The following is an 18868-nucleotide window of genomic DNA, read 5'->3' on the forward strand; positions in this document are numbered from 1 at the left end:
GAATTCCAGTCGGCAAATTTAAATTTTCGCCAGTGCTGTGGCGCTGTAATCTTTGGCTATGTCTTGGGCTACTCAAATATTTTACGTTTTTGATACTAAATTAACTTCTGAAGTATAATTTTTTATTGTTTTTATATTTTTCAATATATTTATTTTGTTTGTACAAAATAAAAAAATAATTTTTAACGATACAATAGTCTTCGTTAGGCTTAACATCGACGAAAATTCAACGCGAAGTGACACGCAACGGAGGAAAATGTCAAGATGGGATAAATTAATATATTTTTTCGTACATAATTGGTTATCTGAAAAATAAGTTATCCGAACAACCCCAGTCCCCAATTGATTCGGATAAATGACGCTCTACTGTATATATATAATAGGTAAAAAAAGTAAAAAAAATTGTTTTGGTTTTCAAACAACTTTTAGGAATGAATTAAAGTTTGAAACCTGAGGTTTGTATTTAAAAGAAATATCTAATGCAAGTAAAGTTTATAAAATGACAATTAACAATACATATTTTGATCTTTTTCTCAGAAAAATTTTCATTTTTTATAGATAATTATTATAAAATAATAGATGAAAATTTAAAATCAAAAATATATTTGATTTTAAAGATTGTACAGTGTTTGTTGGTATAACAAATATCAGTTTAACAAAATTTTCAGTATAATGAATTTTTCTTGCATCCCCTGTCAGTTTCCTATTCAGCACAATGTAAAAATGTTTCATTTTAATGAATACCATTATAAAGAACATTTCAGTTTAACACTATAAAGATTCTGGCCATTATGAAAGAATAGTTTCATTATAATGGCCAGAATTGCAAGTGCACAGTTTGTTCATTTTTAATAAATGATGAATATTATGTCAAACTGTCTGGCAATATTAATTTTAATGTCTAGTTCAACTGTCAATATTAGTTTTGATCTTTAGTTATGGTTTCATTTTGATGCTATTACTTGAAAAGTTGTTTGAAAACCAAAACTGTAAACAAAATTTCTTTTTAAGTTTATGAGAAAAATGGAGAAAAACAAAAAATGCAAGCAGTTTTCTTTGGAAGAGAATAAAAAATATTAGATAATGTGCAAAAAGGGATTAAATAAAACATGCCAGACAGTCTACCAAAATTCTGTCACAGTACAAGATTTGATTGGAAAACTTTGAGTAAATAAACAACACAAATAAAAATTAGGCTGCTTTTAGCAGAAAATAACAGGCAGATTAAAACTAATCAGTACTACTATAGTGTTATTTTAGTTGTTTGCTCATGATATTTTTGATAAAAAAAATTTATACTGTAATACAAATTCTGTATTTAATATAAGTTATATTTTGGAAATGAGAGATTTGGTTCCATATAAATACTAATAGATAAATGCATTTTTAAAAACTTTTTTATTTCAAAATGTAAGCGATTCTTTTATTATGAATAAATTTCTTTAATCCTTGCATTTTTGTATTTCAATATAACGCAATTCAGTATAATGAGAATATTTGTATAGTTCCACAGTTTTGTTATACTGACATTTCACTGTATTTATAAAGGATTAAATATTTGTTTTTATATCTGTAAATAAAATAAAATTGTCTTCTGACATATATTTCAGAAATAATATAGTTTTCAGGAATTGAAATTTAATATTTGATATTAGAAGTATTGTTTCAGGATTCAACACTTAAAAAAAACATTTTTAATAATACTGATTTCTTAAGTATTCCAAAACTAAGCAAAATGACTATTACTGACAAAATACCATAAACTCATAAACTGATTGCTAAATCAAATTTATCTTGTTCTGTTTTGTTGAAAATATTTTAATTGTGTATAGTGATAAAAACTTATCATTGACTTCTTATAGATTAACTTAATGCCCTTATTTTTTTTTACTTAGATGAATGAATGTAATGCATTAAATTTAAGCAAAATGACTATTATATTCAAGTGTCATCTACCTATATTCTCACTATACTTCTCTTCATTTAGCAATCAAATTTTTTTATTTTTCATTTAATATGTTAAATTTTGGAATGTCTATGAGAGAGTTTAAGGTCATGAACTAATGTAAACAACAACTTTGATGAAATTAACTTGAGTAACTAAACATTTAATTCCTTGTTGTTGTTAAGTTCCATCAAGTCGTCGTCGACTCCTGGTGACTGCATGGACAAGTCGTTTCTTGTCCATGTAGTTTACTTGGCCAGAGTTGAGGAAGTGGTTTGCCATTGCCTTCTTCCTTGAATGATGTGTCACGCGCGCGCGGGGAAAGAATGCCTTCCGGGAGGACTTTTATGGGGAACTGGCCTCCTATTTAGTCGTTTTGGCAAGGAGAAAACCCAGAAAACTCCAAGCAGCCAGCCTGTCCGATCGCGGCACGAATCCACGACCGAACTTCCCAGTGTTTAGGGTCCAGTCACCACCGCTATGAGCGGCAATGGAGACCACTCGGCCACTGGTGGGCATTTAATTCCTAGCATCTAATTTTTACATGAAGAAATGCTTTTGACTGTTGGGTTCTAATTAAAGGAACTGTCAGATTTTAGAACGGTGATTCAAAAAATTATTTGAATGTAGGAATATACTGTAGATATATTATTATATTCCATTTGAGTACATTTAAAAATGAATTTGCATTACATTGCAAAATCAAAAACGTCAAATTACAAAAATTTATTTAATATTTATGTATATTTTAAGAGATTTTAGTGACAGAATAGTCTTCCTATATTAGAAACATTCTGATAAGGAAAGACCACAAATTGCTATGCATACTTTTTAATAAAATGCAATTTATTATCTGGATTCTGGTATCTTTTACTTTGTATAAGCCAGTAAACCCATTTATGTGAATAGGCAATATACAAGGAAAAAACTTGAAAAGAAATTCACATACAGTTAATAAGTAGTATGCCTGACAAAACAGAAGACAACTGTGGTGAGGCCTGGTCATTAATGCCTATGATTTCTGATTCAGGTTCAATTTGCCCTTATTCTTTTTATATTTGTAATTTACTAAATTTAATTGAAGCACAAGGTTATTAAAAATGAATCATTGGATTTCAAACAACTGTATTCCAACAATAATTCAGATTTAACAATGAGTGATGTATTAAAAGAACTAGAAACTGTCCGACTTTGTGTTATAGGACTACAGTTGTTCTGTGTGTGTTCCTTATAGTAACATGTCATATGTTCAAGTGGTAGTCCAGTTTGCCCCATACATTGTAGTATGTTTCCTGGATGGTCATAATTGCAGTAGTAATGTGATCCCAGAGCTCTGCCAAAGATGTGGTAATGGCAGAACATAAACCTGTAAAATCACATGGTATATGGTCTGGAGATCTGGGAGACATCTATATAGTGCTAAGGTATTGTTACTATGATGCCCAATTATGCTGTGTAGGAGTTCTGTATTCAGATATTGAGGCATCTCAGTATGTTAATGAGGTGAAACCCAGCCTGTTAGAAGAAAAGGTCACCAAAATGACTTCTACTGCATAGCCACCATTTTGACAATGGACATTGTGCTGTCACCTGGTATGTTGCAAAGAAATCTTCAAATTTGGAGAGTTTTTCTTTCATTTCTTGTCTGGCCTGGATATGGATAATTCAGCTTGATACTTTGGAAGTTACAGGAGTTTTAAACCCAATGGTTCTTAACCCTGTACTTTTATTTTACAGCAGTTATAAATTTAATATTTTTTCTCTAGTTAAAATTGCACATACGACTATTTTTATAATCTTTTGTTCTTGTTCTACAAAATGTCCCAAAAATCACAATGCATAAGAAAATTTAACACTTATTAGAAAATTGTGATTGTATTTATAAAATGAAATAGTATGTTCAACTTTAACTAGAGACAATAATAGAAAGTAATAAGTATTTCATTTTCTTTTATTAAAATTGCAACAACAAAATAAATCTGCTTACAGAATATGAAAGTGTTACTCAGTTTTATTTTGCATCACTCTACTTGCAACATTGATGTCATATTTCTCAGACATAACACTTCAAAATGGCAAAGGTTTAAGAGAAAAAAATATGCATTCTTTAGTTTTTTTTGAAAGTCTGTTAACATAATCACCATTATTCAAAACTTAGTATGGAAGAGATCTACCTTCAGATAATGTTATCGGAGGGTAGATCTGTTATGATGTGAAATAACACTTATTCAAATTCAATTTAGTATTATATGTAATAAATTGTATTTTTTGGTTTCTTCTGTATGTTACATATGTTATCATTACAAAATTCAATCATAATTTAAATATGCTACTTTATACATCTGTTGGTGTATATCACAGATAAAACAGTTTCCATTACTACTACTGTATTTGTAAGGAGATATTTGAATATACAGTGGGTGATTGTTAATGAACATAATCCATTCCAAGACTTTGTTCGCTATCCGAATTGTTTGTTAACTGATTATCGATTTACCATAGGTTTTAATGGGAATTTAATTAATTCCTTCGGTAGACCCCAAAAAATAAAAAATGTATACTTTCTTACTACGTTTATTTATATGTAATAATAAAAATACATACATACACAGTCTTGCATTTTTATTAGTCATGTTTTTTTTGTTTGAAAGGGTTAAAGAATCTGTATAATGTTGATTGCTTGTCTCTCTTCTTCAGGATTTTTTGTAAGTAATTAATAACATTGCAATTGTAGAAATCCCCAAGCCTCAACCTGGTTTGGATGCCATTCTAAGACCATTGTTATTACATCCTCCCACTTCTTCAGATGATGTTTAATAGCAGATATCGGCATTAATCCTCTTTTTCAGAAGGAAACATATCTCGCCGAGTTTCTTGGCGTTATTCTGTCATCAGATCCGTTTCAGGTTTCATTATGAACTCTTCGATGTTCTTTATTTCTCAGATGTGATTTTTGTTACTCCTTTAGCTGCTTGAGTCTTCTTGATTATACAGTATCTTTCTTAAATAAGATCGAACTGTGGCCTACTGTAGACCTGTTGACGCCATACTGCCAAGTAACATTAAGCATCTTCTGCCCACTCTCTACCTTTGCTATTATACTCTCACCTTTTAAAAAGAAAAACAGACGCAAAACTTAACGAGTGCCTACCCGACAGTCTCGCGAATACATAAAACAATTGTTTCTGACAGAAAAATAAAAGGCTGGAATTTCAAGGGAGAGTCTCAAAGTTTGGAGGAATATTATCCAATCGGTATATACTGGGATGAGTGTCGATGTCGACGTCTCCCACACTCCGAAAAGTTTTGAATTGTTGCCCGAAGACAAGGGAAGACCAATTGGTATTCATTATTTTACGTAGCTTCTTTTGTTTGTTCTGTGGGGTGTTTGTTATCTGATCATGTGTTCATTGTCTGATCATAAAAATCTTTCGCAGAAGTGTTCGTTATCCAATTTGTTCATTAACCGATCACCCACTGTATTTCTCATATATACTAATCTCTAAATATTTGAAATTTATGATAAACAATTTGCAATGTTTTAGAGGCCACAGGATAGTATGATAGTTTATTTAATATAGTTTATGTAAATATAAATAATATTTTGATGATTATTATCACTAATTACTACTATTATCATTTTCAAATATGCTTTATAGAACTATATATGTATATATAATCATTATCCTTTTTTTAAATTTGCTAATTATATACAAATCTAACAATGATTTATTGAGTTTGCATTACAGTATGGTCTTGTTTTATGTAGGGGTTGTTTATCATCAAGTACTATATGAAATTCCACATAAATTTGTTTTACTGTAAATAGTCCTAGATACTTACAACTTACACCACCATTTATAATAAACAAAAATTTTTAAATGTGTTTAAAATGTTTTACTTTTGTTTTTACTATATATACCAAATTTAATAATAATTATAATAATAAACTTATGCATTAATAGTGGAATTACCCTGTGCATCCACTGAGTTGGCCCAACATTTGCCATCCATGAAAACATGAATCCACATATAATAATCTCACATAAAACAAGACTATATAATTAATTATGTAACTAGTAAATTTTAGGACAGAGATTTTACTAATTTAGGTTTAGCTATTTGAAACTATATCTATTGGCCATTGTTTACAAAAAGTTTTGAAATGTTTAATATTTTTATACATATATTAACATAATTTACTCATAAAACTAAATTTAAATATTTTTAAATTCCAGGCACTTCTTCATGTAATAAACTGTATTAATAATGAAAGCTTTGAAGAGAAAGTATCTCATCTGATAACGTTATGGAAGTGTTTAGCCAAATTTTCCAATTATTTACAAGAAATTTCAGAACTGTATCAGTTTGTCCTAAAGTAAGAATTATATATTTTTTAATTATTATGTTAAGTTTTAAATTATAATGGAAATAGATTAAAATTTGTTTTAAACATATTTATATTTTCAAAATTTTAAGCATATTATTGATCTTATAAATTTAAAAGCCAATAAAAAATAATACTGTATTAAAGCATGTTACATTAAATGAATATAATTATATGCATGATCTTAATGTGCCACCTGATTTTCTTATGTACCATATTTTATACTTACATAAAAATGGCAAGGAAAATTTTCTTAAGAATTTAAATATATGTATATATTTTACTGTAAGTTTGCATGTAATTATTTTTAAAGTAATAAAAGTTATTTTGAATAATACTCGTATAATAGGTGCTAGATATTTATTACTGAAGAATGACTGTTGCATGGTTTTATGATTTCCCTTGGAAACTTTAAATAAAAGAATTGTTTATTGTTACTGTTACTAAATATTAATTCAGTATACTGTGTATTGAGCTTATTTACCTTTTGTGTTTGTGTATATTATACCATACATATTAGTTAGTGTTTTTTAAATTATTGATCAATATCTTCTATGATATGTTGATGTTAACTATAAATTTTGTATATAATTAACTTTTTTATTGACTCTTCAGGATATCAAACTGTAGTTATTAAATGCTATAATAAAAATTGACTCTTATGTTTGTCTATATCTTTAATTTTTATCAATGCAATTGATAAATGAAAGTTGCTAATTAATAAATGTTTGGTTCTTTCATCTAATTTAGAAATATCTTTCATCTTATTTAAATAATATTTGAAAAAGTTGTGAATACATTCTATATTTAAAAGCTACTGGAACTTTCATGCAATTGATGATGATAACTTATATTCTATTTTTTAAAATATATGTAAATATTCACAACAATCAGTTTAAATTGTAAAGAATCATGTTTACTAAAAAGAATTTATTGCTAAAGGTTATAAATGTTGCTCATAACTAAATCAAATATTAAATTGGAAAAAAATGTTTACAAACATTTTATCATCAGCATTTTATTTATAAATATGTGTAGAATAGAAGTGAAGTCAGTTTTTAATCATATTGAAAATTCAGTAAAATTTAAATTTTATGATTACCATCTTTTTTCTTGAATTTTATTTCTTTGGATTAACATTTTTAGTAGTTTTATTACTTTATGTAGACTCTCAAACTTACAGATTTTTCTCTAAAGCTACAAAAAATTTAAAATGCAAAATAACTATATTCTAGAAGACTATGATAATGAAATTTAATTCATTTTATTCTAATCTCACAATAAAATTGTAATGTAAGTAAAATATTTTAAAACTGATTAAAATTTTTTAAAAAATCCTTAGCAAGAAAGTATTTTTTTATTGCATTTTTAAACATATAAAACAAAAAAATTAAACCAAAAAATGCAGAAATTTTCTTTTTCCTTTTTGTTATTTTTAATGACAGTTTCTTGTTGCTTTTGTATTTTTACATGTAAAACTATGAATACTGTATTTACTCGTATATAAGACAAGGTTTTTATTCATTTTTCATTGCTTCAAAAACCTATGTCATCTTATATGTGTGAGCAAAGGATTTTTTTCGTTTTTGCAATAATTTTTGTGAACTGTATATTTGCATTTTTTATCGGATTCTCACCTTCTGGTGTTTAAAAATAAAAGTATTTTATCTGAGTCATTTGAATTGTTCTTGTGTATTGTCAGGAGTAAAGATAAATAGCAATAGGAAAATCAAAGCTTTTGAATTGAATTCCAAAATCACACCAGAGCTCAATATAAGTTTAATCCATTCCCACGTGAAAACAGATGATTATTCAGAAATCAGAATTCGGAGAAACTCATAAGTGTAATGAACAGAGAGTGGATTAGACTGTTAAGAATTGGCAAAAAGTTCCCGATTGTCCAGCTTTACATTAAGAAAGTATGTTGTATATTTTACAAGATTTTTCCTTTAAAGTTTAAAATGCTAGTAGTTTTGCAGGACAATGTGTGCATTTACATGCACTTGATAATATTTTATTTGTGATTAAATGAAAAAAAATCAGAATTGTATTAGAATTTTCTTTATTTTGATCTTTAAAGTCACATCTTGTCCTATATGTGAGATTGTCTTATATGCAAGTAAATACAGTATTCTCATATATTTATATTGTTAAATAATGTTGAAATGGTAGTGGTGTATTTTAGAATTTCTAATTAGTTGAACAATTTCATTATATTGACGTAAATAAACAAGAATCTGTACTCAATGGTAATTCATTATTCACTGAATTTACTTTGAAGTTATTTCTGTTTCATTGTTTAAATTTGTAGTTTTCATTTTTGGATTACTTTGTCGATTTTACAAGTTATATTTTGTGTTCTTATAGTAATTTTAAATATACTTTGGAACTGAATATATATAAGAATTTTTATTGTAGGTCTAGAGATTTATTATTGCTTTTTTCTTTGAAATTTTTTATCTTAAGTCATGGTATGGATTAGAAAAAAGATATAGATTTCTCAGTTTATAAATATCAGATTTAGTAATATCAATGTTATTTAATAAAGTAAAAGCCTTTACAGTTGATTAGCAACATTTGTATATCATCAGATACTATGTATCATCTACATATGTTTCTTTTTTTGTTAAGTTACAGCAATACTGGAAAATGTTTAAGAATCTATAAATTTAAAAATTTTGAATTTTATAAAAAATTTAATATTTAAAAAACTTGAGATCTAATACAACTTACTAAAATTCTGAAATAATTACAATGCATAATTTTTTATATAGGGAAAGTTCCTTAGTAATCCTTTCAAGTCAGTGGTCCAAAATAAATATATCTATGAAAAGAACAATGGCAAAAATGTTAATTTATGGCAGCCATATTCTAGGTCCTCGTATCAAAGGAAGTGCACGCACGTGTGCTGCTTTAATAATGGCTATTTATGATCCTTGGAATGAACCAATATTAAAGAAAGCACTTTCTGACGATAATTTTCTTGAGGAGTTAGCTTGTAAGTATATTATTTTTTATTACATATAAGTAATTGCTTGAGCTCATTCATCTTGAAAACTTGTATTATTTTTTAAATTTATTTTGAAATTATTATTATTATTATTAATATTATTATAAAAAGAATTCCTTTTGCATATACATGTTAACTCTAGGGAGAAAAACTATTGTTTAGGCCAAGGTTAAATGTCAGTTTAAGTTTTATAGTTTAAATGTTTCTAAAAATTTTGTGTGTTATCTTAAAAATTTAAGAAATTTCCTATTGTACTGCAGATTTTAAAATTTTGGCTCTAGTTGAATATTTAGATGCAGCATTAAACTAAAATTTTTTAAAATGCAAATGATCTAAATAAGTACTTGAATATTTTATTATTATAACACATTAAGTATCATAGTTATTATTTTAATTAAATTAGATTTTTGGTAAAGATTTTCAATTCAAATTTTAATCAATCAATCAAATTTATATTAACACATTAGGGAATTTTCCCTGTTACAGGGGGTTTATATAATAATCTTTACATATTTTTATGAATTCAGCAAAATCATATGTTACTTGTTAATGTCTTTTTAATATTACATTTCTTTTAATACTTTCATTGAATTCGCAAAGTGTAAATTAATCAAATTAGATTTTTGGTAAAGATTTTCAATTCAAATTTTAATCAATCAATCAAATTTATATTAACACATTAGGGAATTTTCCCTGTTACAGGGGGTTTATATAATAATCTTTACATATTTTTATGAATTCAGCAAAATCATATGTTACTTGTTAATGTCTTTTTAATATTACATTTCTTTTAATACTTTCATTGAATTCGCAAAGTGTAAATTAATCATTAACCAAACAGTAATATTTAAATCATTATAAAATTTATTCAGGGAAGAATAATAACTCAAAAACACTAAACCATATTTTGTCTTGACTGATATTTAGAACAGTTACGAACATATGAAAAACTAATATCTGTTTACCACACTTACATATATATATCCAATCTCAGTAACTTTTTATTATTTGCTAGATAGAATCTAATTATTTGAACAAATTTATTAGATTAATTTATTAATATTTAATGATTTGAAAATACATATACTGTAATTCCTTTTTTTATCATCTACTAGTTAACTTGATACCATGTATGGTAACTTATCTGATTCAAACGCTTGTTTTTCTTGTACAGTCGGCCCCCCTATAACATGGTAGATACGTTCCGTTCTTTATGAAATTGATGTTCTAAGAGTTCTTGAATACATGAGCCAATCACAGCCTGGCACGTATGCAGTTTACGGACTATGGCTGTTTGAAAGGTTTTCTTCCATAAAATTAATCGATTCTAGACTAATTTGACTCAACATTTCCAAAATATGTATAATTTTTTGGGAATAATCCATATAAACTATGCTATAAACAAAAAATTGTAAGATTACTTACCGAGTGTGCACCGTTCGACGACTCCATTGCTTAAACTTGTTTTCGTTGTGGAGCTTGTCATCGAATGGCGCTCAAGTGCTTCCTGATAAATTGTTTTTTTCCGAAAAATTTGCTGAACTTTGGAGACATCATTAATATAAATATAATTTTTATGGACGTTAAATAATAAATGGTTTTTAGTAGGTCTGCTGCTCGTTTAAACTCAATGGTTTGTGCAATATCCACTATTGGTCTAGGTTCGACCAATCCTGTTGCAACATGAGTCAGCGATGATGTTTTACCGAATTATATGAGTTTTTTTAGCGTGTTTGTATGAATACTGTCACAATTTTTTTGCCATGATATAGCAATCCGAACTATAGGAACCCGTGTTATGGGGGTCAACTGTATTATCACATTATTAACCACATTATCCATCTAATTTAAATATCCAAATATCCAGTTCCTAACTGACAATGAAAATATAATTGGTGATATACCATATATATCAAACATAATCAAAAATGTTTACATCAGTTATTTTTATAATTAGTCTTTTGCTTAGCCAATATTTCTAGCTTGTCTTATAGACAAGTTGTAATGTGTGAGTCTTTAACCAAAATTTTAAGTCATACATTATACTTACAGTTAAAACTTTCAATTCTGTGACAATAGAGTTAACACAGAAATTTCTAATGAGATGGCTCAAAAACTGAACACTATAATGTTTATTATGTGTTGAATAAACAAACATTATATTGTTCATTTTATGTTGAAGGAAAGGTATATAGTATATGCAGCAATTTAGACAATTAATCTGATATATTATCATTTGTGGCACTTTAAGGAAGACACTCTTAATTTCTGAGGTGGAAGAATGCCAGTATATATCTCATTAAAAATGAAAGAGGAAATTATATCTTTTCTCTTTCTGCTGTATTGATAACCTGAAGGTTCTAGCATGGATAAACCTTCTATATACTCATACTATTTCTAGAACTTTCTCCCAAAATAAAAGAATTCTTCAAATTAAATGCATCTCTTGTTCTCCATTTGAACAAGAGATGCATTTGATTTTTAAACAGATGAAAGCATCTGTTTAAAAATCAGTGACTTAATTATATATAGACAGGAGGATCATATAACCAACATCTGATCCCAACAATTAATTAAAAAACAGTTTAAATAAAATGTAAAAATTGTCCATATAATTACACGTAAATAAAGTGATAGCTTCAACATAATGGCTTTTAAAGTATACAGTTATATACATATTAATGTAAATTTAATTTTGTAAACTAATTCTGTTTTTCTTGTTTACATTTATTTATCAATTGCTTTTGAATATTGGCAGTAGTTTTTAGCATTTTTGAAATTTATTGTTTTTAAAGTTTTTGAAACATACTTACTGTGTGTTTGTGTGTACATACTGCAGTTTTTTTTTTCTGAAGATATTAAGCAAATATTAGGGTAAGGCCTTTACTCAAAATAACTTAAATACATGCTTTAATTTTAAAGCAATTTATCGTTACTGGTATTTATATTTACAAAACTTATCAATTATAAGTAGCAGTGTCTTTCTGTTCCTTTATGATGAGCAATTATTGATCATTGTCATTTAATTCCTCACTATTATCATCATTATTTGAAGGAGATTTGTGCACTGGCATCATCTTCATATTGCATTAGATACTAATATTATTTTAAAACTTTTGGACACCTTTTATAGTAGTAGTGACAGCCATACAGACACAACTTACTCTCACATTTGATTCAATGATGCTTTCTTTAAGCATCTACTAGATGTTCTTTTTAAAGAATTTTACCTTCATTTATGATATAGCCATTGCAGATGTGTTTTAAAAGAGTGGTGGTTGGTTGGCTGGAAATTGCCAGTAGGAATGACTGATATGTTGCAACCTGAGAGGTTGCAACATATCAGTCATTCCTACTGGCATTGCCACTGTGTCACATTTTTTCTCCTGCAATTTCCTCTTCATCCTCTAAATGTCCTCAGAAACTGTCAGTTATCAACATAAAATGCCAGTGTAAAAGTGCACCTAGTCATTGAAAACCAAATTGATCATAACTGGTCCTGCAAGAGTTGTTCCATCATCCAGCCATTTTCCATAATCAGTAACAAAATTCTTTCTGGTAATTTCTTGTTTGGATGCATTTTTGTTTAAAAATTGCATGATGTTAGGCTAGCCATCACTGCTAATGGAAGAGGTTATTTCCATACTTTATTCATACTTTCCCTCAGTGCAGTAATGTGTTTCTACAACTTAAGTAATTTTTCCTTTGGGAAGTTGTTGATATTCTGTTTTATGATAAGGTCATATGGAGCCATAAATTGTTTAATCCAACCTTAGCTTACATTAAATTCATTAAGTGGAATTTTAGGCTTTTTGTTATCTTACCTATCTTATATGCTTTGAATTGAATCATTTCAGCTGACATTGTAAATCTGTTCACTCTTGTTTTATGGAAGTAATTAATACAGTAGAACCTCGAAAACTCGGCCTAATGTGGACCGAAGGGTGGCCGAGTTTGTGAAAATGCCGGGTTATCAGGAATGGGGTTAAAAAAAATAAGTACGAGTGTTTCCTCAGAAAATACTGTACTGTACTTGTATGTACTGTTTACTTGAGAATACAACAGAGAATAAACTGCCCAAATACCCTTAAACAAAGGAAAAGTACGTNAAAAAAATAAAGTATTTTAGTTTAAATTACTTTCAGTTGAAATAGTATTTTTCTTTTTTTTTTTTTATTCTTTAATTTTACAACTGGTAATGTTTTGACAAGCAAAAAATTACCAATCCCCAAACAATATCCCATATAAAAAATAATAAGACCAACAAAACAAAAATGTCAAAGTAAAAGAAGAAAAATATATAAACAGTGGGACCACCATATCTGCAGATGATATGTTTCAAAGCTTCCCATGGATAGTAGCAAACTATCTACAAAACCCATATTTATGCATGCATATAATGTGGTAGATTGAGGGAAACAAAAACATAGTTACCGTTACATGTTGTTATGTATTTTGCATTGTTTCATGTCTGCATTTAACCTATAATAATAATAATTGATTATTAAAAATATTTTGCATATATTTTGCTTGTTATTGGGATTATCTCATTACTATAGTAAAAAAGTGAAGAAATCTACTAGGGTGATGGATTAGCTATAGCTATCATTTTATTCGACTATTCCACTTCTGATATAATGTCTGAAGAAGCTGGAGAAGGCACAATACATGAAGATGTTGATGGCTGGATGATGTGAGCAAACAATGTTGACAGCTGGGGATTGTAGATAGTAGACATTTTATGGAAAAACATTGTGATGGGAAATTGTCCCTTGCCATTTGATTTCATGAAACATATTATGAAGAGGTTCGAAAGCTTCCATTATTAAATGGGAAACTTTAATGCTGTGTTTTATCACAGGATCATATTCAATTATCTTTTTCTTCAAATTCTGAGCCAGTTGAAACTTTTTTTTTTTTTTTTGAAGTGTCCACTCTATTGTTTCTGGTTCAGCAACTTTTTATTAGTGTCATCTTTCCTTGTAAGTGATTTGATTGATGAAGTCTTCTAACTCCTTGTTTGTCAACACTTCAATATGATCTACAGTAGAGCCTCGATTATCCGACTCAATTGGGGACTGGGGTTGGTCGGATAACCGAAAAGTATGAAAAAATCTATTATTAGTGTAGTATATTATTATATCTCATGTAATTAGTATATTAGTATATTGCTATTAACCTACTTTGCGTTGAATTTTCATCGATGTTAAGCCTAACAAAAATTTTTTTAAATAATAATTGTCGCTATTGTATCGTTAAAAATTAGAAAATTAAGCCTCGTTTAAATACTGGCTCCCTTTCATGGTCGAATGAGTGTTGCCAGCTAAAACACGTAAAAATATTAAAGTAGCCAAGACATAGCCAAATATTGTAGCGCCACATCACTAGCGGACATTTGAATTTGCCGACTAGGATGGTCGGTTAACCGAGGTGTCATTTAATCGGGGGTCGGATAATCGAGGCTCTACTGTATTACTTTTTTCTCTATTATATTGATAAATCCAGCACCACCAATTTGCATTGCTGTTTGAATTATTTCTTTCTTCTGTGTTGATTCCATGGAAACCTTGAAAATCATGGACAGCATCATCACTGTAGAAAGGAATGAAGCATCAGTGAAATCATTCAGTGAATAATACAGCTTGGAATTGTGCTGCCAGAAGACAGACATTTTTTATTTTTGTTTTAAGCATATGAGGATTCTTTGCTTGATAAACAACACCTACTTTTATCATATTCCAGCCATGTTGCCACATAGTAACAGCATTAATCTGTCCTTGCATGTTTTAAATAAAACCTGGTACCAGTTTCACACTTTTCTGTATATAGGTCCATCCTTCCTTCCTATAAGTCCATCCATTTTTGAGAATGGAGTTAAATAGATGAAAGTCAAGACCAGATATGAAAAGCTTAGGGGCAGGAGACCCTGATTTCCTGACTAGACTGGAAGTTGTGTTATTTCAATTCAAAAATTTCCCTCTGAAAGGAGTTGGATAGATGACTAGCATGAATCTATTACTAACAGGAAAAGTATGATATACACACCTTTCTACAAAAGTCGGATAAATTTCCATATCCGGAACTCCACTCCTGTAATGCCACTGCACATAAGTGTTCAAATAATAATTATTACATGATATACAGGAGCAAGACATTACTAAAATTGAGAGCATTGTAATGAAAAATTGTAGCTTAGCATTGTGATGATGTCACAATAAATAATTGCTCATTACTGTTACATATCTGTGTGAAATCGGGGTCATGGGGACTTTGCTCACTCTATACAGGAGATTTATTAGTTAATAAAATAAAGGCTGAGTGAACGGTGAAGTTCACTCACCTATAGTCAGCTCCTGACACCAGTTAGGAAGAATAATTTTATTTGCATCCTAACGCATGGAAGTTGAATATATCTTATCTATTAGATCTGAGTTTCATCTGATCCGTATCCAAATGGTAAATGAAATTATAGGAGGGAGCTACTGATCTGGGAAGAGAAGTAAGCCTAGTCCAAATTATATATAATATAACTATATTTATACAAAAGAAAAATGACAAAGAATACAATAAAACATGCTTGATTAATTAATATCTAAATTAAGGCTATATAAGTTTCGACTACCTATCTTATCTTACTTATTTGTAAGGCTAACCTTTCTCCTTGAGAGAGAGAGTTTACAATAATCATATATTACCTGAGATATGATGCAAGAACCTTGATTGAAGATACTTATTACATTCTTCATTTAGGGGTTAAATACATTCAGGATGAGGCAAGAACTAACTCAATAGGCTAGGATTGACATAACTTATATGGCTAGTGATATGGCTGGACATGATAACAGCCCTAAATGGCTAGTGATTTCTGGATTAGGAGAAGAAGCAAGTATGAAAAGTGACGTCCACTTTTTATAACAAACCGGTGGACCAATAGAATTTGTTCATGATTCATTTTCTTTTCCTTATACTTTCATTTTAGTAGGAACTCCAACTTCCTCTGATTCACAGGAAAGAGGAGAGATGCTGTACATTAATAAAATTTCATTTATTTATTTTTTTTTAATGAAATAAAAAATTATTTTAAAGTAAATTAATTTTACAATTCTTTTTACACTTAAAAATGTTCCCAAACTCCCAGTTCTCACATCTGCTTTAAGGTGTTTTTTTGGAACAAAGTGCATACTGCTTTTTGTAAAACATAAAATGATTTATAAAATTGTATAAAATGCACTATTTGCTTTTCCTTCAGCATTAATTATCACATTTATTTTCTAAACATAAAAATTTGTGATTAGCAATGTTCAATCTATTTTATATCACAACAGAATAAGTGATTTGCAATGTAATTGTATTGAAATAACAATACATTGGAATTTTTTCTTTTATTGACTTGGGGAAAAGCAAAGAGAAAATGTGTTATTAGTTACCATGTTTCTGTTTTTTTATTTTAATAACACTACTTTAAGTACAGTCAAATGCTGCCTCTCTTTTTGAACAATTCAGTTTACAAACAAAATCTTGAATGCCATATTTGCCCTAGTTGCTGTATGATAACTCAGTTGTCTAACAAGCTATTTGGCAGGGCCAGCTATTAATGGTCAACTTCCTATACTTCCTGTGATAAGGACAGTCAACTATGCAACCAATCAATGACAGCACTACCAGTTCAGAAGTTAGTGGTGCCAAGATCGCCTTGCATCACAATACAAATCATCAATGATATTTAAATTACATTTTAATATTCATGTGGGAAAGATACTATTTGCATTTTTTGGTATGCGCTACAGTTGAATTTAAATCAAATTATTTAATAAAAACTGCATTAATTGGCATTCATGTAATGTAAATGGCATTCAATAATTCATGTTTACATATGCTTAAGTTAAATGAAATGACAAAAATTTATTAATATAATATTATATTAATAAATTATTATTATTATAATATATTATATAATAATAATAATTATTAATACTAGATAGCCAGTTAATTAAACTAAAAATAATACAGTAATACCCCAAACTTATGCAATAGGTGGGACCGAGTGATAACCGCATAAGTCGAATTCGCGTAAGTCGGGGTATAATTTCTCAATGTGTGTAAAATCCAAGTCGGGTGTATATAAGCTAATAGATGTTCTCGTTAATCATATTGTCGTTCATTGTTACAAGAAATCACCACATAGAGTCTCTCGAGTCTCCGTAGATATAACAAATACAGAAATAAATAACACAAAATAAATTGTAGCTGTGTGTCGATTCCGTGTGACACGTCCGAACATGTAAGCTGAACAATAGTGTGGGGGGAATGAGTAATCAAGAGTTGCGTGGCGCTCAAACAAAAGACGAATTGACAAGATTTAAAAATCGCGTAAGTCAAGGTATTACTGTAATTAAAACTGGCCCCTTACACTGAAACTGAAAATAAAATAAAATTGAATAAATAAATAAATGCTTACTGGAATTAATTAAATAAAATAAACAAACACCTTTCTCTATTACAGCACAACGTTTATTACGTTAAAAACGTTTTCGATTGTTTTAAGCGATCATCTTCAGTTCAAATTTGAACCATATAACGAACAAAGTATTCGAAATAATACAAAAATTCCTTGCAGCATTTGCGAAGCAGCAAGGAATTGCAGTATACTGGGATCAGGCAGCAATTATTAGACCTACAAGATCAATGCAAGCGGTGAAACACCTGGAAAAAGTTGAGATACACAAGGTGCATATGACCGCGCAGTACATCAATCACAGGGATGCTGAAGGTTTATCTTATCAACAGCCTGGAAGTTCTTTTATGATAACATAGATTAACTGTTGCAACCGCGTAGGCGGCGTTATTAATTGTTTTTATAATATTTCTTGATATATAATTTTTGGTTTATTTTTAATTATTTTGGTTTAATCTATTCATTTTGTGAGTATGGGCATGTGCTTTAACATTAAGTTGTGAATAAGCGCTTTGAATTTTTGTATTATTTCGAATACTTTGTTCGTTACATGGTTCAAATTTGAACTGAAGAAGATTGCTTAAAACGATCAAAAATGTTTTTAACGTATTAAACATTGTGCTGGAATAGAGAAAGGTGTTTGTTTATTTTAATAAAATTGAAATCAAATCAACTGAAACACAATAGTTTGGAAAGTGTGGATAAAGTACTTGTTTTCAGTCTTGATTGATTTCTTTATATTTCATTCAGGCAGAGTTGAGTCTCTGTTTATAACACTTCTTTGTAAAGAAAGTATTGGTTTTGGTTGGCAGTGATGGAACATTTTGCTTTTTTTTAATATATATACAGTAGAGCGTCGTTTATCCAAAGGAATTCCAGTCGACAAATTTAAATTTTTGCCAGTGCTGTGGCGCTGTAATCTTTGGCTATGTCTTCGGCTACTCAAATATTTTACGTTTTTGATACTAAATTAACTTCTGAAGTATAATTTTTTATTGTTTTCATATTTTTCAATATATTTATTTTGTTTGTACAAAATAAAAAAATAATTTTTAACGATACAATAGTCTT

At 28.8% G+C, this 18868-nt stretch overlaps 1 protein-coding gene across 2 annotated transcripts in view; it reads left to right on the forward strand.

Annotated features, from left to right (window-relative positions):
* Window positions 1–9698, forward strand: part of LOC111633279 — a 16915-nt gene extending 7217 nt beyond the window's left edge. The window contains exons 2-3 of one of the 2 annotated variants that reach the window (XR_002758033.1): window positions 6184–6323; window positions 9107–9324. Coding sequence is in view for 1 of the 2 variants with exons in the window: in XM_023377815.1 (XP_023233583.1) it covers window positions 6184–6323; window positions 9107–9359 (393 nt within the window). In the remaining variant the exon portion in view is untranslated. Of the gene's footprint in view, window positions 1–6183; window positions 6324–9106 lie in introns of both variants that reach the window. The other variant, XM_023377815.1, reaches the window with a different exon arrangement.
* The last annotated feature ends 9170 nt before the right edge of the window (window positions 9699–18868 follow it).

The sequence above is a fragment of the Centruroides sculpturatus genome, unplaced genomic scaffold (genome assembly GCF_000671375.1).
Source record: "Centruroides sculpturatus isolate CEXI.00-Female unplaced genomic scaffold, Cexi_2.0 scaffold579, whole genome shotgun sequence".
NCBI classification, from domain to species: Eukaryota; Metazoa; Arthropoda; class Arachnida; order Scorpiones; family Buthidae; genus Centruroides; species Centruroides sculpturatus.